Source organism: Haplochromis burtoni, unplaced genomic scaffold, assembly GCF_018398535.1.
Source record: "Haplochromis burtoni strain Fernald_Lab_line unplaced genomic scaffold, NCSU_Asbu1 Contig_12, whole genome shotgun sequence".
NCBI classification, from domain to species: Eukaryota; Metazoa; Chordata; class Actinopteri; order Cichliformes; family Cichlidae; genus Haplochromis; species Haplochromis burtoni.
Genome location: NW_024582373.1, coordinates 818,029 through 840,918, shown reverse-complemented (window position 1 = coordinate 840,918; position 22,890 = coordinate 818,029). Strand labels below are relative to the sequence as shown.

The window sequence follows — 22,890 nt, the reverse complement described above, 5'->3', positions numbered from 1 at the left end:
CGCTGTTGGCCACAGCGAGCGTGGGTAAGCTAGCGGCAAATTCAACTTAAAATCATTAGCATTTAGGTAACCGTTAAAAAGCCAACATATAGTACAAACAAACTACGTGGGACAAGTATTTTGTAGCAAACTCAAATTTTAACCAATGTAAACAACTGATGTCGAATTTAAAAGCGTAACTGTACTCAAGCTATCGTCAAGCGAATCGTGTTCAACGTCCTCGCATCCGATACCTAGACATGTTTGGTAGCAACAAAACACAAAAGCACGAACACACTCCAAAAATAAATATAACGGAACTAAAATAAATTAAGTTGCTGTATTTTACCCACCCATGCGTTATAAATACGGATAATGTCCCCTCGCTCTTTCGTGGGTCAGTCCTCCATTTTCCATTCCCTTTGGAGCTAACTGACTGCAGCAGATGGCTGACGGTTTACACAAAACGCTTTGTGTCTACAGCGCCCCCATTGGCCAGGAGGGAAACTAAGTAGAAGCAGAGGTCGACGTTCCGTTAATACGTAATCACTTTCAAACGGCGGGAAAGGGTGTAATTGTTTTGGGGTTGTTGTTTTTTTAACAAAATGTGATTTGTCCTAAACTTAGTGGATTTAAATAAGTCTAATTCAGCTATTTACTTGATATTTGTCCCAGCATGTGAATGTTTGCCAAATGAGCTCTTATTATTATGAGCTGATATTTAAAATTTACTTCAGTCACAACTCTTTTCTATGTTACTTTTTTACTTTACTGTTTTTATCACAATTTACACAGAAATGTACAATTACGACCTCTCAAAAATCTGTTTTTGATAGGCCCATAAACGTCTACTTGGGGGCATTTGATGCAGATTATGGAAATGTTCAAATCTTAAAATGTGCTGCAGCTGTTTCATTGTTATTACAGTCTTATAACATTTACATTCAACCAAACCCTAAGGTTCCCCTCAACTTTAGAGACAACTAAAAGATCAAATGTAAGACTGTTTTTGTAATCATATAAAACAGCTTGTTTAAAATGTGTGTATTTGTTACTTTCTTTGCAGTATACAACAGACAACAATAGAATAACAAATAAATTAACACAAAATACAAAATAAGTCATTTACAGACACTTCTGTCAGCAGTCCTCTAATCTACAACTGAGGTGGTTCATTAACACGGGTTACATTTCTGTAGTCATAAATGGTTTAACTGTTGTTCAATATACCACTGATATGTTTTATGACACTCAAGCATGCTCTTAAGCTCTTTATACTGGCAGCTGCCTATAAAGACCAGCAAGAGAGTGCAAGAACATACACTGTAAGCTATTTTTTAAACTGCCGCACTCTGCTGCCAGTCGTGTTTTACACCACTCTGCAGTGGGGGAACCATGTGACGCCCGAAAGGCAAACAAATAATATAAATAAAAAATAACTTGATTTTTTTTTCCACTTTCAATTTGGAAAAGGCTGTTGAACAGAATTACATGGACATATTATTGTAGTGGGAGGAAAAAAATTTACATTTACATTTTCGAGTATGGTAAGCGTGGTTATGACAAAGTGACGGCAACACTGTCAGTGCTCTTTTCCATGTCACAGTCTTTGTCCGAGGATGACGCAGAGGCTGGTGTGTCTCTGAGAGGGTTTGGGCCACCGCTAGTCTGCCCTAAACCTTTATTTGGGAGGTCTGCTGTAGGCTCGGCCTCAGGTTCCTGCTGTGGAGCCGTGGCTACAAATAAAACAAAAAACAGCCCAAACTAATTACAACTACCGTAAGAAATGAATGGTGGTTATACAGGCATGCAAATGGAGAGCATAAGAAAATACAGTCTTTGTTTTTGTCAATATGATCCTCAGCATGTTAGTGACGACATGCGCTGTTACCTGACTGAGTGCAAGACTTCATGTGTTCTGGCCAGTGGGCTTGCTGACAGGGGTAATCACAGTAGCTGGTATTCCAGCAGCAGTAGAAGATTGCCTCTTTCCTGCAGTTAGCACACCACTGTTTCTTCTTTGTCTCATCCACTGCCTGCTGCTTCTCCAGCTCCATCTGTTTCTTCACCTCGCTCACCAACCTCTCCCTCTCCTGCTCCAGACTTTGCCGCATCTCTGCCATCGTAAGCTCTACATTGAAGAACACAAGCGTGACCAAACACGGGTAGAACTAATTGTACAGTGTGAGGGGAAAAAAGACTGCACGGTTACGTTGACTGATAAAGTTCACACCAAGATTGTGCTTCATTTCGGACAACTCTTGCTGATGCAACCACTGTAATTTCTCTATTTCAATCCTCAGTCTTCTTATCTGTAAAAAAAAAAGAAAAAGATAAAGGCGTACAAGGATAAGGAAATGAGCTGAATCGTTTTCAGTCTATATGCAACCGAGAGCAACCACCTACCTCTGCTACTGTATTCCCTGAAGGATTTTTTGAAAGGTCGTTGTAGATTTCACTCATTGTACCTTTAATTGCATCCATTATCTGAAAGAAAGAAGACAATTTTATGAGGATGTGTCATTAAAAATGATATACTTTGCCTCTCACCCAGACTAATAACACAAAGGTTGTTCTGTCACTAATATGTAGTTTTAAAGTTACCCAGTGCTAATGTATCTTGTGTATTTTTACTACACCAGCAGTGTTTCCAGTGAAAACATAAAACAAATTGCTTGTCTAAGAAAATATGCACTAACTTTATTTGTGTACTTGGCAATGTCTGCCGCCACATCTGCCGAGGCAGTTGGGATATACAGGTCTGTTGCCACTGGTGAAGGTGCAGCAGCCGTGCCTAAACTCGACGCTGCCATCATGGCAACGGAAGCTGGGCTACTGGAAACCAGCGTGACAGCTGAAGTGGACGTGCTGAGTAGGGTGTCTTTTTGTTGAACAGCTGGAATAAGAAACACTATTATTCACATGGTGAAACATGCAAGTAGAACATTTTCACTGTAGCCATCAAATTGTAATATTCTAATTCATTTTGCTCTTTAGGTCTGTACGTTGTCTAACCACTCTTACATGAACGAATCTTGACTTGTATTGAGTCACACAGTTTTAGGTCATACTTAGTTTAGCATACCGTGAAGCTTGTTTTTTACCTTTCACCGCCTGTCTGGTCTGATAGCGTGTGCTTTGTGAAGAGGAGGAGACTGCTGTAGAGCCGTTTGCAGCTGCCTGGGTCTGGGTTAGCACTTGCGTCTGGCCTTGCCTGGGAGATGACGCCTGCATTTGTGTGGTTGCCACAGGTTGCTGGTTTTGCTGCTGACGTTGTACCTTCTGCATGTGCCATTTCTGAGAGGAGGTCTGAAATTTAGCTGTGGGATTCCACACTACAGCCCTCTGTACCACTGGCACTGTCTCTCTAGGCAGCAGAGGGCGCTGTTTCTTCAAAGCCGGTGTGGTCGAGGTGGAAGTGGAAGGGGGAGGTGTTGCAGTGGCACTGGATGCAGACGCGAGGCTGATGGTTGCAGGAGAAGGAGCAGTGAAGGAGACCACAGTGACAGGAATGGCCACAGGGGACTGCATGGAAACACTAGAGGGTGTGGAAGGTGCCGTGCTGTTTTGAGATGGGGGCGTTGACGTTATAGAAGCTTTACCTACAGGAAAAATCATATCTTATTTGCCAATTTTGCCCATACAAAGTTGATAAGGTTTAAACAAAATAAGGACTATAACATGAAGTGTTAGATGATTCCTAGTCAGACACACAGAGAAAGTATAACTGTCACCTTCAACTTTACCAGTAGTTGAATCTTTAACAGTAGCGCTGTCTTTTCTTCTCCTTTTCCTTTCCTTGCCACCTTGCTCCTCTCCAAGATCAATAACCAGTTCCCTCTCTGAGTCAGAGTCCTCCACTGGCACAGTCTGCTTTGTCTCTTGTTTCACCTGAGACTTTTCTCTGGGAACAGGTGATTCTCGAGGTGCTTTGCTTTTCTCTGGGCTCTCTTTTTCTACTTCACTGCTCGTTTTCTCTTTAGTTTGAGCGTCAGACACCGTCACACTGGCTTCGCCAGCTGCTGATTCAGTTGCTACAAGTAAATCAGCTCTACCCTCCTCTTCATTGCTGGGGGAAGGTTGGTCTTTGACATTAGTTTTGGTGGGTTCCTTCTGGGGCTCCTCACTGGGTGCTGTGTCTTGTTCATTCTTGGTCTTCTGCTCCTCATCGCTGCCATACTCACTGTCACTGGAGTCAGATTTATCAGTCTCTTCTGAGTCACTGTGTTCAACACCTTTGTACACATCCACAGAGATCTCACCAATACCTACAAAGCAATGAAAGAGGCTGTCACATCACAATAAACTGTGTCCTGGGACATATCTATGAAGAAGGTCCCAAAATGACAAAAACAAACAGAACCCTATTAATATTTCAATTATGGCACTGGTAACAAATTATCAACACAAAGGAATTACAAAACTGGCCTCAGTAGTATCTCTACTAACCCAACTGGGCCTTGCAACTCTCAATGGTTTTGTCTAAGTTCAGCTGGAAACGGCTCTTGATTTGTCTTTTTGGAGATGTGAGGACAGGTGTGGCTCCTTGTTTCTGCTGAACTGTTTCACTCAGCTCCTTTAGGTCCATATCTGCTTTACTTCGATCTAGAGAATGTGCATATGTACATGAGCAATAAGGAAAGGTTTTATGATTTGACAGTCATAGTGTGTGCAGTAGAAGTGGCTTTTAAAATAGAGGGAGACATTTTTAAACACATTATTGTGTGTTGTAGTTTGTGTTACAAAGACATAAAGGATTCACCTAGATTAAGGTTCAGAATACTTCCTGTCTGTGGTGTCTTCTCCTGCTTGGGGATGCCAGGAGCTTGAGAGGGTAATGATTTGGGGCTGTCCAAGGAACCACCTGCACCACCAGGTCGAGGATGAGCTGGTGAGACTGTCGATAGATATTTGTTTTGAAACAAGGTCTACTGTCTACACAATGCAGATATAAGCAGACAGATATATGCAATGCTTATTACATATATATGTTTTTAAATGATGTTATCACAGTTGCTTTATATCAGCAGATATACTGATTTCATTTTAAAGGTGACTACAGGTTTAGCAGTTGATAAATATATGAATAACCACATCTGCTAGCAACATACTGCTCATAGTTGATACAGGGGAGGACTTGGAGTGGCACTCACACACCTGTGCAGTCCATGGACTCCTCTCCTGTACTGAACTGGCTGTTTGATGCTTTTGTCTGGGACTTGTCGGTTGTTTCTTGTTCCCCATCTGAACCTGTATGAGCAGAGGAGTTGGTGCTCATGGGTGAGCGAGGCATGTCAGTGAGAGGGAGCCGGCGTCCTGCTGCGCTTCCTCCCACCCTAGCCCCAGGTAACAAGGTCCTGGTCAATGCAATTTTAGGCGATGCGGTCATATCAAAACTCAGCTTGATCTTTTCTTGCTTCTCAGGTTTGATGGGACCTGACGAGGGGTTAGAGGGATCCAGGAGCATCTGAAAATTATTGTCCGGCGTGTACGGCGTCCTGAAGGGGGCGTAATTAAACACTCCAAACTTCTTTCTCATATTCTCCACATAGACCTCCATCTCTTGCATGGCACTGTTGAAAATGCTTTTGGTCTTCTTTACAGAAAAAGGAATTTCCTTGGACATGAGGTAACAATTGTTTAAAGGAACCCAGGCCCTGAAAGAAGAAGATCAATAATATGTCTCTCGTTTTAACACAAAGACTGTAATATGCCACCAAGCCCAAGAAACTGAAGAGCAAAGCACTGATACCTGTCGTGCTGCCCAAAGAAGCGAGCATCCACCTGCCCATCTTTGTCCCGCAGAGCTTTAGCAGGCCAGAATGGAAACCCTTTCAGTTTGGCCCACACTAGAGGGTGCGGGTTACTCTGCAGACATACAGTAAAACACTGGAACTACAGAGTTGTACTCTAAAGATTTGTACATTTGAGAAGGTTCTGATAGCATGATCAGCAGAAACTTCAGGTAACTCAGCTTACACAAGGCTCACAGAACCAGTTGTCTCTCTTTTGGCACGCAGATAAATAACACTCAGGGCAAACTTCAATTTCATTCATCTGAAAACAAAACGAAACAAATAAATGCACATTTAAAGATGGCTAAATCAAGTTTCAGATGTCAAAGTGTTACCCATAATGAAAAGTAAAGTAATATTTACCTCATGTTCACAGATTTTTACTATCACCTTAGCTGTAGTTGTAAGTTTGTGGTTGCCTGAAATAAGGACATGCAATTAGGTAAAAACTTTTAAATCTTTTAGTTATACGGTTATTTTATATAAGTCAGAATTACTGTTAATTGTCCTCATCTGGAAATGCACTCTAATAACACATTAATATCAGCTAATCTGAGGAAAGTGTAATTATCTGCTATTAACACAGTCATGCATCGTGTGCATTACTATACTCATTAAACCATAACTGTAGATAAGTGTAATACAGCTCACACATCGAGGAGCATACCTCCGTTGTATATAATACAATTGTGCAAGATCCATTTTGCATCTGCCAAAAAGGCCTCTGTGCAGCCATACATTTTCTTTTTGACATTCTGTGGTGACAAAAAGAAATTATGTTCAAATGTCAAATGATTCAACTTTTCCACATTTACACTATCCAATCGTCGCGACTGCTCAACGTATTACCTTCTCAAGTGTGCAGAGATCCATAGGATGAAATATATACTCTGCATAATCAGGATGCTGTTCAAGAGATACAGGTTTCTGGAATGGTTCAGTCTAGGATTATGTAAACAGAGAAGAGAGTGAAGCTAAATAAACTCAACCAAACCTTAGCTTTTTTTCAATATTTATTACACCTTAGCCTAAATCTTATTTTTCAACACCTGTCCCCTCTGCCACAAACCAACATGCTACCACCATGCTACTACTAAAAGTTCTAAAAGCCGCTTCAAACAGAAGGAGGAATACTAGTGGAGGAAGAAATCATGACGGGGTCTTGTTAGTGGTGTAATTGATTACCCAATTATAAGTCTTTCTCTGCGTGGAAGCTGCATGGGGGGAGCGAGATGACAAGCGGGGATGATCCTGAAAGAGAGTGAGAGGGGCAGCTGTATCCTCACCACCAGCTAGGATATTTACTTTCATGGTTTCCAGCCATGTCAGGCCCATCATTATCAAATGATTGTTAGTTGTGTTATTAGAAATTATTAGCACATGCAAATCAATATTATACCATGCTGGACTGTTTGTGAGGAGGTTGCACCTCAGGATGTGCAGATTATCTGATATGACAGATGGTAGTACAGTTATCGTTTGGCTGCAAAAGGTGTCTAAAAATCACCACTGGTCAGCAAAGAGGAGATGCCAAAATCCCAGTGATATACTGCATGTGAACATACACATGAAAAAGAAATTTGTGCCTTCAAACTTTTTAGCAGCACGAATTTCTGGAAACACAGGGGTAACAGAATACTTACACCTGGTTGTTTCATCTTCTGCAGGGCAAACTTTAGCAGGTAAGACAGCTGATCTATAGTAAGCATCATCATGGCTTTGCTTTGAGTCTCTATACACTCGGCAACTGTTATTTTCTAAAAGACACCAGGAGAAAACAAACACTTTTGTTATATCTGCACTGAGCATACGAAAGCCTGACAACCTATCTTTGTCATCTACAATTCATACTTACTGGTTGGTCTTATTTTATTAAGCCAATATAAGTACAGGATTAACCTACGCTTTCCAACTTTAATATATTTTTCACATTCCTGAGTGAGTACCTCACACTCCGGACAGAACCAGTCGCCCTCGGGCTCGGCTGGTAGTTTGAGACACTTGGCGTGGTACACCCTGGGGCAGAGCTCACAGCAGAGCACCTGGCCCTCGCGGTGGCACAACCAGCAGTAGAAGTCATTCCTGCCGTCCTGCGGTACAACATCAACAGGGTCTGTGGTGAGTGCTGGCTGCTTCACATAGTAAAAGGGACCATGTCTTAGTTCTGACTGGAATGCAGGCAAAAGAAACACAAAGTTGGGGGAGATCAAAATCAGGCCAGAGATTAGAGAAGCCAAGCAGACATGCAAAGCATTGACAAAAAGCACACAGAAGTTACCATCCAAAACACAGACTGACTCTCTTACACACTGACTGCTGTTTTATGAGTCTACCATAAAAGAATTACAAGTCCAGTTATTCTAGGTAATGTAGCTCTCATTCCGTGATTTCAGTCTGTGTTTTATAACATAAAAGGGGAAAACAGTGTGGACAATCTTGATTAAATGGGAATCAAGGTTGAGGGGATAACTAATTATTTACAAAGGACAACATAATGGGCAAAGTGATTTACCACCAATCATTTATCTAATGCAATCATATTATCTCTGGGGACTCTGGGGACTTCAATCATGCCTCACTATCTGTCACTCTCCCTAACTTCTCCCAGTATGTTGACTGCCATACAAGGGACAGCAAAACCCTGGATCTATTGTTTGCCAACACAAAGCAGGCTAACAGTGCATCACCCCTCATCCCGCTTGGCCACTCAGACCACAACCTGGTCCTTCTCCACCCCACTTACACTCCTATGGTGAAGAGGAACTCCCCCACGAAGAAGGTGATAAGGGTGTGGTCTGAGGAACGCACTGAGGCCCTAAGAGACTGTTTTGAATGCACAGACTGGCAGGAACTCTGCAAGCCTCACGGTGAGGACATCGATGCCCTCACCCACTGCATCATGGACTACTTTAATTTCTGTGTTGAGAACACTGTGCCTTACCAAGAAAATACAGTGTTTCTCAAACAATAAACCGTGGGTCTCTCCACAACTGAAGGCCCTGCTGAACAAGAAGAAGAGGGCTTTCTGGTCGGGAGACAAGGAGGGACTTAAGAAAGTCCAAAAGGATCTTAAATACAAGATCCGAGAAGGCAAGGAGTGCTTCAGGAGGAAGACGGAAAACCAACTCCAACAGAAAAACATCAGAGAAGTCTGGAGGAACATGAAACAAATCTCTGGCCACTTCCAGGACAATGGAGGAGCCACAGTGTCTGCTGGCTGGGGGTGGGCTAACGACTTGAATCTGTTTTTTAACAGATTTGACAATGGCCCACTTATCACCTCTCCCACCCCCCAGGTTCCATTAACCCTCCTCCAGTTGCCGCCCCCCGGGTGCAATGCCATTGTCACCTGAGCTCTCCTCTCACCACAACCCTGCTTCAACCCTATCCACACATCTACCCACAACAGAGCCAGCCCCACCCTCCATTCCAGCCCAGCATCACATCTACTTCACAGCTGATCAGGTGAGAAATCAGCTCAAGAGGACGAAGGCAAGGAAGGCAGCAGGTCCGGATGGAATCTGCTCCAGACTGCTCTGGGACTGTGCAGACCAGCTCTGTCAGGTGGCCCTGTACATCTTCAACCTGAGCCTGAGCCTGGAGAGGGTTCCTGAACTGTGGAAGACTTCCTGTGTGGTTCCGGTGCCAAAAATTGCACAACCCAGGGAGCCCAACCACTTCAGGCCTGTTGCCTTGACTTCTCATCTGATGAAGACCATGGAAAGGCTCATCCTGCACCACCTTCGGCCACTGGTGGGCTCAGTGATGTTCGCCTACCGTTCTGGAATTGGGGTGGATAACGCTGTCATCTACCTGTTACACCGATCCCTCTCTCACCTAGAGCAGGCGGGGAGCACTGTGAGGATCATGTTTTTTGACTTCTCCAGTGCTTTCAACACCATCCAACCTGCACTACTGAGAGGGAAGCTGGAGGGAGCCGGAGTAGGCAAACAGCTGACTGCATGGACCATCGACTACCTTACCAACAGACAACAGTATGTGAGGCTCCATGACTGTGTGTCCGAGGTGGTAATCTGCAGCACGGGGGCACCACAGGGCACGGTTCTCTCACCTTTCCTGTTCAGCCTTTACACTTCAGACTTCTGTTATAATTCGGACGATTGCCATATACAGAAGTTCTCAGATGATACAGCCATCATTGGATGCGTATCAGACGGGAATGATCAGGAATACAGGGGGGTCGTCAGTGACTTTGTTGGCTGGTCTGAGACCAATGTACTCCAAATCAACACCGGCAAGACAAAGGAGATGATCATAGACTCCAGGAGGAAGTCACCCCCTACAACACCGGTGAACATCCAAGGGAAAGACATTGAGATAGTGGACTCTTATAAGTACCTGGGTGTTCACCTCAACAATAAACTGGACTGGACTACAAATACAGACGTCCTGTATAAGAAGGGCCAGAGTCGACTCCACCTGCTGAGGAGACTGAGGTCCTTCGGAGTCTGCAGGACTCTGTTAAGGACATTCTATGACACTGTGGTAGCATCTGCCCTTTCCTATGCAGTGGCCTGCTGGGGGAGTGGATGCACGGACAGGGACAGGAACAGGATTGACAAACTGGTGCGGAGGTCTAGCTCCGTGCTGGGATGTCCCCTGGAGTCTGTAGAGGTGGTTGGCGAGAGGAGGATGTTAGTAAAGCTGACATCCATCATGAACAACCCACATCACCCACTGCATGAGTATGTGAGTGGGTTGAGCAGCTCCTTTAGTCAGAGATTGAAACACCCTCACTGCAGGAAGGAGCGCTTTCGCAGATCATTCATCCCAACAGCAGTTAGACTCTATAACTCCTCAATCACGATGTCATAAGTCACTGGACACTGTGACCATCCACGGTCACCACTTCATGCATAATGGACCTTCCATGTGTATGGACATGTGCAGGTATATATGTATACATATGTATATTTAATGTGTACATGTGTGTGTGTACATGTCTATAAATAGGAATAGTAGTGGTACAATAGTTATGTCAAGCTATATAGTTTATGTCTTCCATATTTCCAACCATATCCATAATCACATACTGTGTATGATGACCATTGTATATAGTGTATTATCTTACTTTTTTTCACTGATTGTACTTATTTGTATTTTTGTATTTCCTTCTGATATCTGTACCTGAGGTGACGCAAAAACTTCCCCGTTGTGGGATCAATAAAGTCTTATCTTATCTTAATGTAAATTTGTGATTTGCTTTGAGCAGAAAGCAAGCAAAGCGTTCACATGGCAATGCAAGCTAAATCATAAGCCACAAGTAATCATGTAATTATTATAGTACAGATTGTAGGGAATTTTACTGAAATACTGGCAACTATAAAAGCATTTGTTAAAATTACAGCTGCACAGACTTCATTTTCACATAATACTCAGGCATTAACAGTATTAATCAGGTCAAAACTAACAGACAAACATCAAAAATATTGGACATGGCCTCTAAATCTTATATAAGCCCTATCAGAAACTTCCCAACGATACAATACATCACAAAAGAATTATCTTGTGCTATTAAAATTGTGTAACTTATTGAAGTAAACTTAATGAATACTGTAGCCTGATTTGTCCATGCCTTTCACATTCAGAAGGGACAATATCCACTGCTCTTTGCAGTAAATAAATCTGGCATCTTGAGTACACCTTTTGGCAAAATCACCAGTGATTGGTAATGATACAATATCTATATAGGCTAGTGCAGGATATTTAATCCCATATATTGAAAAGCACAAATTCAAAAGAGTGAAGTGCTGATATTTTCTAGTAACATGTGATTCTCTCCTAAATATTTTGGATCATCTATTATTACAAATTTGAACAAAACCCCCTAAAACCCTTTTACATTATCAGTGCCACTAGATAAGAAACAAAATATTTTTGTAATTATCTGTGAAAAATGAGCCTTTAATTAAGATAATACATAAGAGCAAAATATATTTTCTTTTAACTATATAAATGTATCTTTAAAAAGTTTGGACTGTTGATATTTTTTTTATCAATTTTACTTAGGGCTGCACGATTAATCGTTAGAAAATCGCGATTTCGATTCATACTTATGTGCGATCTCATTTCCAAATGACAACGATTTAAAAAAAAAAAAAAAAAAAAAAAAGACGACGATTGTACCGCATTTTGATCCGGGACGTACTCTGCATGAAAACAAGCGCTCACTCTTCCTGCTCAACAAATGACAAGGGCGGAGCCTTATACCACGTGATACAGAAGCTGTGCCGTGTGATGCTAAAATTAGCAGGGAAAAAACAACGGAGAGCAAGTCAGGGATGACGAGAAAGTGACAGGAGAAAATCCGTCCCGGACAACCACCCAAACATCAATAACGGGAACCTTATACAGCGCTTCGCTATATATGTCGAACTCCCGCAGGCACAAAGAAATTACGGAGGCTATCTTATCACCTGACCAAAGATATGGCTCCCATCAACACTGTGCAAAACGAGGGATTTAGGAAAATGATCAACACCCTAGACAAACGCTACACAGTGCTGTCCCGCAACTATTTTTCTATTGTTGCACTACCTGCTCTATACACGCAGTGTCGAGCAACGGAGACGGAATTTCAAGCAGTACAACATTTTGCGGCAACAACAAAACGTGAGACATTTGTTGTTTTTATGTTTATTTATTGTTTTTATGTTCAGTCTCAACTGTTACGAAGTTGATGTGCAGTTAATAAGTGCAATAAATATTTATACTGGAAAAGAAAATCGTGAGAGAATCGTGATCTCAATTCTAAGCCAAAAAATCGTGATTCTCATTTTATGCAAAATCGTGCAGCCCTAATTTTACTATCACTATAAAATATGATCAACTAGTTGTTGCTGTGTTATTATTATAAATATAGTTTATTTATAAAAAAAAATCCTCAGCTGTTAACTGACTGGTACCTGGTCTTTGCTGCTGCTAACAGCACCTGGTTTCTTCTTCTTTTTCACTGGGCACGGTGAGGTCTCAGCAGAGGAGTGACCGTTGGATGACTGAGAAGGACTGGGCATCTTTCTTTTTGGTGCCACCCTTTCTGTTGAACCAGCCTCTGAAACTGCAGACAATAATCAGAGATCAAACAGACATATTGATTCAGGAAAAAGTATCAGAAATGACAACCATCTTTTCTTGAACTCACACAACTGAGTGGTGCCACTAAAATAGCTTCTTTCAGATGTAATCTTACTTGCAAGGGGTTGCCACAGGTGAACTGTGAGTTAGCTCGTCTAATTCATAGTAATAAACCAAACCAAAATCACTTTACACATAAAAAGTTTAGGAACGCTGCAGGTGAAGAAAGAGAGCCTTACCATTTGAATACCTTGCATACTTTATTTTTACCTTTGGACCGTGTTGAGATCTCCATTTCTTCTGTTACAGCCTGTTCTTCTGTTTTTCCCTCTTCTTCTTCTTCCAAACTGAAAATAACATTGCCACAGGTATTCAAAATGTGTAGTGCAGTCAAATGTAACAGACAGCTGAAAATGTGTCATATTGTTATTTTTCTAAATGTTTCAGGGGGAAAAAGACACCACATGGTGCATGAGGAGCGTTACTTTCTTAGTGTAATTACGATTGAACCAAATTGCACGTAAGAAAAAGGACCAGAATTAATAAAGCTCACTGCTGAATACAAAATAACCTCTCTTATTAATGACTTCCAGTTGTGAGGTTCATTAGTAGGTATGCAAGTGGTCAGGTTTTCTTAACCTTATTATATAACTTTCTGGATCACCTCCTATCATGTGAAGAAAAGTTCTTTTAGAGAAAAAATGACAACAGGTTTCTGGTGAGAGTTGGGTCACATAGGCGGGAAGAAGCGTCTCAGTATTTCAAGAAAGGAGCTGAGCTAAAGTACTGCAGGTTTCAAAGACTTGATGTGAATGATATCCAGCAGTAAGTCTATGTCATGTTCCTTTGATTTTCAAAGGTAAAAAAGGTAAGATTGACTTTAAAAGATAGAGTAAGCAAAACTTCAACAGTACAACACAACACTGCAAAACCTGAAAACAAATGCTCCACTGGTAATAGTCCTAACAATTTATGTGAATGTTTTGCAGCTAGAAGACTCAAAATGAGAGAGCAAACCAATATACCAGCAGCTCAGAACAAAGGCCACATCTTGATCTCAAGGAAAGTTAAAATTAACCAATACTGAGACAACATGAGTACAATGTGTGCTGCCATTCTCCATTTATTAGTATTAGACACTTTTCTCTACTGACCTAATAAATAGTAAATATGAAAACACAGGAAAGAAATGTCTGCGTTTTCTGACATCCAACAAGTTAACAGCATGTAAATAGTCTAAACAAAAAGTAATATTCATTAATCGAGCCAATACCAGCCAGCGCATCGTAGTGGAAAGCACAATCACATCCACAGTTCTGTTGGAGAAAAAGAACATTCAAATGCAATCCAAAATGTGCTCTCAAACCAACAGGTTTTTTCTCATCTGAGTCACCTTGGTTTACAGGTGCTCTGTTGTCGTTTCTTTTGTTATTACGGTTTTCTCTGACGCCACAGCAGATGCAGTGGCCTCTGTGCTCAGATGAACCAGGTTTTTTCCATATTTATTTCCCTTACACTTCACAAAAACACCTTTTAAATGTATTGTTTTCATCCAGCTAGAATACTGCTTCCATTTCGATTATCTTGTTCCCCAACCCCCACACCCTTCAACCTCCTCAATCCCTACAGTAAGATGAAATGACATCCAGAAATACAGCACATCTACAGACAAAAATAAGAGTGCAGTGAAACTGCTTTACTGGCCTCCTCATCCAGCCTTTCTGGACAGCCTTAGACAGTTTACCCCTGCACCATCATGTCCTGTCCAGGCCAGGAAATGCAACAACACACAAAGGGAAAGAGAGACAGGAGGGAACTCACTGCTGTCTATCCTGACAAAATCCCTTTATAAATCAGAGACCACAGCACGTTCAGTTCAGCACATTGTAACCCTGTAACCTTCTGACACATCCCCTTCCACACCCACCACTGCCATAACAATCATGCCTCAATGTAGGAAATGAACGGCATACCTTTTTTCCTTACTCACATACAGATTCTTCAGCCTATTCTTTAATCTTTATCTTTATCAATTGAGGACGTTGGGGGATGAGGGAAAAGATGGGTCCAGGTTTCCCAGAAGGCCTTCTCTCCCTGCTGCTCTCTCCTGCAATTGACAATCTTTAACCTCGGCTGCGAGCTGCCGATTGGCTCAAGCACCACACGGAGGTGCCTGATTGGGTGCTCAGCTCGGTGTGCCACACAGGCTCTCTTCTCCCCGCTCTCCTCAACCACAATGCTGCAATGCAGAGAGGACTGATCCTCGCTGTCACAAAAACAGTCGTGAAAACCAAGTCCCTCACTGCCTTAAAACTCCATCCAGTCATACTCTGGCTCTGTTCCTTTTATCAGACATGTAAGATGCAGCCCTACGGGCTTGACAAGGAGGGGATCAGATTCCTTCTCTCTGTGCTCTCAGCCAGTATATGTGTATGGCGTCCATTTTGAAGACTCTCTCTCTCTCTCTCTCTCTTTTTTCCTCACGCTCTCTCTCTTTGGCCAATGTGCACACTGCACACATAGCACGTACACACGGCACCAGTCAGATCTGCTGCACAGGACCACATGCAGCTTATGATGTGCCCCGGCACATCATAAGCTGATATATAGCAAGGGCCCTAAAGGTGGACACAAAGATGAGGCTGAAAAATGTCACAGGCCTTTTAGACACTATGGACTGCATAGCCTCCTTCCTCCATCTACTGTCAGCCTGAAAATCTGAGCACACAGTGTGACGTAAGCTGACCGTTAAAGCAGAGGTATTCATTTTTTTAAGCCAAATATATTTATTTCCTTACATCAAGTACCTTAAAGACATGGATACAAATAGCATACACAATTCAAACACAGTTCTCATAAAACATAAATACAAACTACGAGATAAAACAGATACACGCTTAAACGTTTGACACTAGGAAACCGTTCTTGGATACTGCTGGTAAAAAAGGAAAGCGTGATGAGCGAGGCACAGAAGTCACTAAGAATTACTAAGCAAATGACCAGTTTTCTGTGGGAAAACCATACCTTAAAACATGTTATATCTATTTAAACATGCGAGGAAGGACTCTGTAAAGGCACAAACCAAACTAAAAAGGCTGTATGTGTAGGTGTGAGTGTATCTGTACAAATCCTGAAGAAAAGTGTAGTGGAATTGGGGGGGGGGATTAAACACATTACCAGACACCATTCACAGCAAACTGAGTGTTGACTTTGTTGTTTCAGTCCTTACAAATCGTTCCTGAACCCTGGTCAAGCACATTTATAAACACCATATTATATCCAGGCCATAACCCCACTGGTTACATTTGACTTGCTCTGTCCATTATAATCATTGTCAATAATATTACATGGTATATAAATAATGTTGCTAAACCGACAGAAAAATGACACAATCATTGACTGAATTTAAAATGTGTATCTTCTCCATGCACACAAAACACCAACACCATTATGCATAAACAGAATTCAATCTAACCTGGTCGACTTCAAAAAGGCTGCAAAAGCTTCTCTGGATGAGATGAGGTTTCTGTGCAGAGCCTTTTGAGAGGAAGTCCTTCCCTTCTTTCCTTCTGTCTTACATACAAATACTCAGTGTGCTTGGAGCAGAGGGACAGAAAGGGGAAGCTCTCTAAAATGGCTGACACTCAGCAGCAGAGAACAACACTGGGAGGCAGTGCACACCATTAAGCTCAGGCAGTCTTTCCAAGCTCGTGATAAATAAGCAGCTACAGCATATTTACTCAATAAATAATTTGTATTTTTATAATAATGATGATCAGCTCACAGGCTTTTTAACAGCATGTTTGTTTGTTTTTTGGGGGAGGTTGCATTCCCCTTTCTGGGGTGAACTGGGTTCCGGATGAAAATACAGTTTGATCATTTACAGTCTGTTCTTCCCTGCCGTGTTAGTCTGGCAAACAATTAACAACAGTACCCTGCTGCCTTGCTCTCATTCTTGTTCGAGGTCTAAATTAAACTTGCTGTGCTGTCAGTTTACCATCTGTTAATTCCTCTGGGATCTCCTCTCTGAACTGCTCTCCCATCCTGCCTGGTTTCTCTCACTGGGCCTGTCAAAGGCCAGGGACAGTCACAGAACGTCACTTCTCTTTTGAACTTTACAAAAGGAAGCAGGTTTTCTTAGTCAGACCATACAATGACCTTGGATGTGACCTATGGCCCTCTACTATGCATATTCACAGAGCCAACCAGCTAGCAGAGGCTGTCTGTTATACTATACCATGCATTGCTCTCCTTCCAGGCTCCACTCCTGTGCTGTGAGTGACAAATATGCTTCCCCTCCCCCATTCTGTCAGACAAACCTATATTATTACTCAGGCACAGATCTGGTGCCTCATAGACAAAGTAGTATATGTGGAAAAAGATGAAAATAAGGCTTACCTCTGTGGATGCATGGCTAAATACTCTGTGTGATATGTCAATGCTTATTAAAACATGGAGGACAGCCCTGTCAGCCCTCACCCTGTTCAGAGCACAGCCACGGCTCTCCAAGCTGTCCGACTCAACTGTTCAGATAAAAGCTACGCTAGGACTGGCTCCATGTGCTGTCAGCATATAAGGCAGCTGCTGATTGGCTGGTGTATTTCCTGGCTGCTTGTCTTTTGTTTAGCACAGGCAAGCTGAAACGCAGTACTCAGAGCTAGCAGGAATCTCTAGGCCCAGATCAAAATAATCAGCCACTGACAACCCACACATAACAAGAAGCCTGCAGACAACTTGCTATAAAGGAGCTCTTCAGTACAGCTACGAACAGCAGTCAGCAGTCACATGCATAATAAACAGGCCCGTGTGGTGTTAGAAAGGAATTTGTCTCACAAGTTTCCACCCTCAAAGTAAGCTGACATCATGGGAAAGATAAAGAAACTGCTATGTAAATAAAAGCCAGTGGGTAGGCAGACACGACATGAAATGCACTCTGTGTGTTTGACCTGTAAAGGTTCAGTCTGAACACCAAATTACAGTCATGTGTTTCAGTCATACCTGGGCCTTTGAACTGCTGTTGTTTGTTGTTAACAATGTGGTTGCAGTGGTTCAGTTTCTGTTATCACTTTCAACCATGCAGTATAATTCAATAAGAGTATAAGAATCTGTATGTTACTTTATATTTCATTGTAAAGGGTTCACACGTGTTTCTTTTTTACATTAAGCTTTATTTTCACTTCTAGCATTAAGTGAAACCTATAAAGCAAAAATTTAAAGTTGCCTAATTTTGACCAATTTTCTGTATAACCTTTTTTCAGTCTTTCCTGTCACTGAGGAGCGATTTTGAACCACTCTTCTTTATAATCCTGCATAAGTTCATTGAGGTTTGCGAGCATTTCTTTATGCACAGCTCTCTTAGGCCTTGGCACAGTGTTTCAGTCAGGCTGATGTCTGGTTGAACCACAAGAACACCTCAATTCTTTGCTTTTTCAGGCATTCTGTTGTGGATTTGTGTGTTTAGGATAATTGTTCAGCTGCATGATGCAGTTTCATGAAAGCTTTCACTATGGCAAAGCAAGCTCAAATAATTACCCCTCCACGACCATGCTTGACAGTTGGTATGGGGGTGTTTGTGCTGATATCCTGTGTTTGGTTTGGTCAAACATCTCCACTTTGATCTCATCTGTTCAAAGGACATTGTTCCAGAGGTCTTGTAATTTACTCTGATGCTGCTTTGCAAAGCTAAGCGGCCCTGTAAATGTTCTTTTTGAGTGAAGAGGTTTTCTCCTGGCAACTCTTCCAAATAAGCCATACTTGTCGTTTTCTATTTTCTTTCTCTAATTGTAGTGTTATGAACATTTGACGTTATAAACATTTAACATGCTAACTGTAAAGCTACCCTACATGTCTGTAGTCCAAATTGTAGCTCCTGGCTTTTTTGCAGTTTCTCTGAGCATTGTATAGGCTGACCTTGGGGTGAGCTTGCTGGGAAGATTGGCAGCTGTCTTTAATGTTTTCCACTGTTGAATAATCTGTCTCACTGTAGAATGACTGACTTCATGTTGTTCGGAAATGGAAATGAGGAGCAGCAATTACTTCTCTAAGATCACTGCTGATGTCTTTCTTCCTTAGCACTGTGTTAACACACACCTGAATGCCCCAGACCAGCAAACTGCAAAAAAACAAAACAACTTTCACAGAGGTAGTCACACCTCATCAGTTAATCAAGTCCATTTTATTAGCAGTATGTGACGCCTACTTATCCTCTTAATTCCTATAGAAAGAGCAAGGGAGTACCTCTTCCTGTGAAAACTACGTGTTTGTCTCTTTGAAAATAAATAAAATGCAGTGCGAGGGACCACAGAGGTATTATCTGAAATTTACACCCTTAACTTTCTCATTCATGAAAACACTTGACTCTTTATAACTGAGTCATTAATATTCTTCAAACAAAGAGCCCACGGATCTGGCTTGTTTAGCAAAGATATATAGACTCATAGCTCAGTGCTCACTGCCAAAATAAAATTGGCATTGGTGACGCAAGGCCATCTACAGAACAATAAACTGCAGATAATAAACTACCCACCGCTCCTGTTTTCTATTCTAAATTCCAGGCATACATCTTGGCATGGAGTAATATGCTAAAGAAAGGAAAGCTGATTATTGTTCCTCTGTGAGGAAATGATTATTCAAAAAAGCCAGAGTGCAATTACTGTTGTATATTTCTGAAAACGTAAAAGGTTTGTCTTTTGAGCACCACCTGGCTCATTTCCTCAGACGTTTGTGGCCTCTCTTCTACAGGAAGTAAGACAACACTGACCTCTAGTGGTAAAACGTTATCACAGCATGCCACTCAGTAGCCCATAAATTCACTGGACGTCAAAAATTAACAAATTTATCTGAATTAATCTTCTAGTCCAAATGATAGCTTTTTTCTGTTGATTCAGACACATATGCTGCCAAATGAAGGAAATGAATGTTAGATGGTGCACGGTGTATAACAATGGCAATGATATTGTAGTTGTTATTTATTACCTTCGCGAGATGAACTCGGAAAATAACGATGTAAACTTACTGAAAAAAGTTAAACATTGCCAGAAGAGCGTGCTAAAGACTCTGGGGGTCAAAAGAAGAAAAAAAAAAAAAAACTGCCCAAATTCTTCTCTTCGTCTGTATCTCAAATCACTAAATACCCCTTAAACCAGTAACTGCTAGCTAGAAAAGTACCGGGTGTATGTAATCTATGATACATGATTAAATAGGAAGTTGACATAGAAACCTGTAAAATAAACTATGACTACACATATAACTGTGTAGAATCAGACTTTAGAGGTCCTTCTGCGAAACTGTCTCAACATATAATAAAGGTTTTAGGTATGATAATGAGAAAATTGAAAATTAAGACTCCTTTCGTGTATGTAGCCTGTTGGTTGCTACCTACCAAACGTTTCTAATTCATGTTAATAAAAAACTGTGTGTCGGGTATATGAAGAAAAATAAATATCATGTTTCCTAATATCAAATGATAAGGGAACTGTTCCCACGACACCTCTCTAGCCAAATAAAAACAGCTCAATGATTAGCTTGATAGTTAGCTATAGTTGTTACCGTTACCGCATAACTCATTTCCAACCATTTTATGGTCGGAAAAGAAGTCGGAAAAGTCTGACATATAAACTTTAATATACTTGTGCCATACTTGTCTATTCAAGCCGTACGGTTAGGTGTCCACACTGTAGACTCCGCCCTGTGACCTTCGTATTTGAGTGGAGCTGGAGAGCTAGTAACTAGCCTGGCAGGCCCCAAGATGGCGCCCTAGTTAGATTTTTCCGGTGCTCCTGATTTAGATTTATTTTCCTCTCTCACAGCACATCAGTTCTGCGGGTAAAATAAATCTCCCTGTCACTGCGCATGTTTTGTTTTGTTTTACCAGGTTCATTTCTTGTTTTTCAGGAAGACATTTACGTGAATTGCCCTTCTAATAATTTTGCTTTACCCACTGCTTACCCAAAGAAGTGATTAGCCTACCTCAGAAAAATTCCTGACAATGTCCGGGTGACTTAAATATATTTAATTTTATTAATATCTTATTTATGTGTCTAAATGTAGATGTTTTCACGTTTAACTGATAATTTGATTTGTCTAATGGCTGAAATGCAGCAAACCAAAAGTAAAGTCTCTTTTTTCCCCTGCATCTTTGCACTAAAAATCACACCACAGCTTTAATAAACGGTATAACTTAAAATCGTTCTTTCAAACACAGAAACGTGGAATGTGCAGTGATCGTGTTTTTGTCCTTTGTGGTCATACGCAGTGTTGAGAATGGGGGGATGGGAATGGGTGCGGGGCAAAGAAAGGCATGTGGTTAGCTGTTTGCAGGTAAACCGGTCTGAATACATTAATGATTGTGGGGCTATCTCCTGTCCTTTCAAACTGCTATCTCCTGTCCTTTCAAAGTGGTAAGGGGAGGGGGAGGGGATAAAGTGTCTTGTACTGGGGGCAGCGGTCAGTTTTCCATGTTTAGTGGGGGAAGGGGTACAGACAGAGGGCCACTGGGCCCCTCTTTGGCTCTTCATGGAATGCAGCTGAGGCTCTCTATAGGCCAACAAACAAACCAAAAGAAACGAACAACAAAAAGGCACTTTTTTTCTCTCCATGAAAAGCACTCATGGGTGTGGTTCAATCCATAAGTCCTTATATGCTCATGTTACAATGATACTTTATTCATCCCAGGGGGGATATTAAAATGTTGCAGACACTCAATTAAAATATAAATATGTAACAAATAAAATGTAAACTCTCTATATTATAGTATATAGTATATATAAAAATATACTGTACATGTGTACAAGATAAACAAGATATTACTTGTGAAAAAAGTCCTGGAGACATGAGCAGGAGTTGTAAAGTCTGACAGACAGGAATGACTTCCTGTGGCACTCTGTGGTGCATCATGGGTCAAAATGGCCTCATGATCATGTATGACACCCCTCAGGCAATACTTACCGTCTTCACAGCAAATAGATAAATCAGAGTGCAGGGGTGGCTGCAAGTGCTGCAGCAGTTTGTGTCATCTAAGCAATTAGCTGTAAAGATAATATGTGACCAGCCTTTCACTTTTTTTTTGTTACACCCAAAAGTAAAGTGTTCCAACAGGAAAGATCAAGTAAGGATCTAACTGCATATTTAATACTTTTGCTTGTTCGCTCCCCTCGCCCTCATCCTGCTGTTTTCTCTCCATCTTTTACCCACGCCCCTTCTTAACTTGTAAAAATTCTGAACTGGTGTGCCGGAGAGAACACTGAGGAGATTATTTATTTAATTTTTTATCATCTGTGGTACAGCTTAAGGGCCACAGAGATTCCATGGTTATTTAAAAAAAATGACAGTATGCCATTAGTCTGTGTGATACCAGGCTGTACATGCTATCGATATGACTGACAGTCACTTTGCAACTGATATAACTACAAGATACTAGATGTGTGCTGCAATGAATGGTGTTAGATAAGATTTCACAGTACATAGTATATAAAAACTCAGATTAATATTTACAGTTAGTTAGTTGATGTTTATAATTCAGGCCCTATTGCATGCAATTATGCTGAATTTTACTGACATTGTATTATTAGTAATATATAATTCCTAACTTAAATAAATTCAAAATGGCTATCTGTGTTATGTTGATTAATTAAGAGGAATAAGAAATGAGCAACATTAAAAACGGATACTCTATAGATATGGAGGGCTAAGTAGTTTGTATGAAGCTGCTTTATGCCATTAACACTACATGTAGTGTATAATTGAAAATTTACATCCCCTAATAATATCTGTGTCTGCTGCTCATATTACCTAAGGGTATTAAAGGAACGTGTAGTTCATTTTCAGGACGCGCCAAACACTTTGATGCGACCTATAAATGGGGAAAACTACATTACCCAGAAGTCCAGTCGACCTGCTACAAGCTGGCTCCCTCCGATCTGGGAGTGCTTCCCATTTAAACAAACACGGTCTTGCCGAAGATGGCGGAGAGTTTCTAGAGGCGTAAAACAAACTGGTGTACTCAATGAAAGCGTCGAAGCCG

The 22,890-nt window shown here is 41.4% G+C and overlaps 2 protein-coding genes across 14 annotated transcripts in view; one reads left to right on the top strand and one right to left on the bottom strand.

Moving 5' to 3' along the window:
- Positions 1 to 723: 723 nt before the first annotated feature.
- Positions 724 to 22,854, bottom strand: zmynd8 (zinc finger, MYND-type containing 8). Of its 12 annotated transcripts, XM_042214813.1 has the most exons (22): positions 17,268 to 17,393; positions 16,345 to 16,465; positions 13,140 to 13,216; positions 12,701 to 12,852; positions 7,721 to 7,942; positions 7,418 to 7,531; positions 6,960 to 7,025; positions 6,624 to 6,716; positions 6,442 to 6,529; positions 6,138 to 6,193; positions 5,959 to 6,036; positions 5,732 to 5,847; positions 5,137 to 5,636; positions 4,742 to 4,876; positions 4,429 to 4,584; positions 3,714 to 4,247; positions 3,084 to 3,581; positions 2,679 to 2,875; positions 2,386 to 2,466; positions 2,213 to 2,291; positions 1,871 to 2,110; positions 724 to 1,715 (listed from the first exon to the last, which is right to left on the bottom strand). In XM_042214813.1, exons 3-22 carry the CDS (start codon positions 13,162 to 13,164, stop codon positions 1,537 to 1,539), a joined length of 3,609 nt encoding a protein of 1,202 aa, XP_042070747.1. In that variant the 5' UTR covers positions 13,165 to 13,216; positions 16,345 to 16,465; positions 17,268 to 17,393; the 3' UTR covers positions 724 to 1,536. The 12 variants fall into 12 exon arrangements, with proteins under 12 accessions (XP_042070747.1, XP_014196548.1, XP_014196540.1 ...); XM_014341062.2 differs by lacking the exons at positions 16,345 to 16,465; positions 17,268 to 17,393 and adding an exon at positions 22,745 to 22,854; XM_014341054.2 differs by lacking the exon at positions 16,345 to 16,465 and having other exon boundaries at positions 3,726 to 4,247; positions 17,268 to 17,407.
- ncoa3 (nuclear receptor coactivator 3) overlaps positions 22,782 to 22,890 on the top strand; it is a 34,444-nt gene continuing 34,335 nt past the window's right edge. For both annotated transcript variants that reach the window (XM_014341034.2, XM_014341043.2), the window contains exon 1: positions 22,782 to 22,890. The gene's annotated coding sequence lies outside the window, so the exon portion shown is untranslated.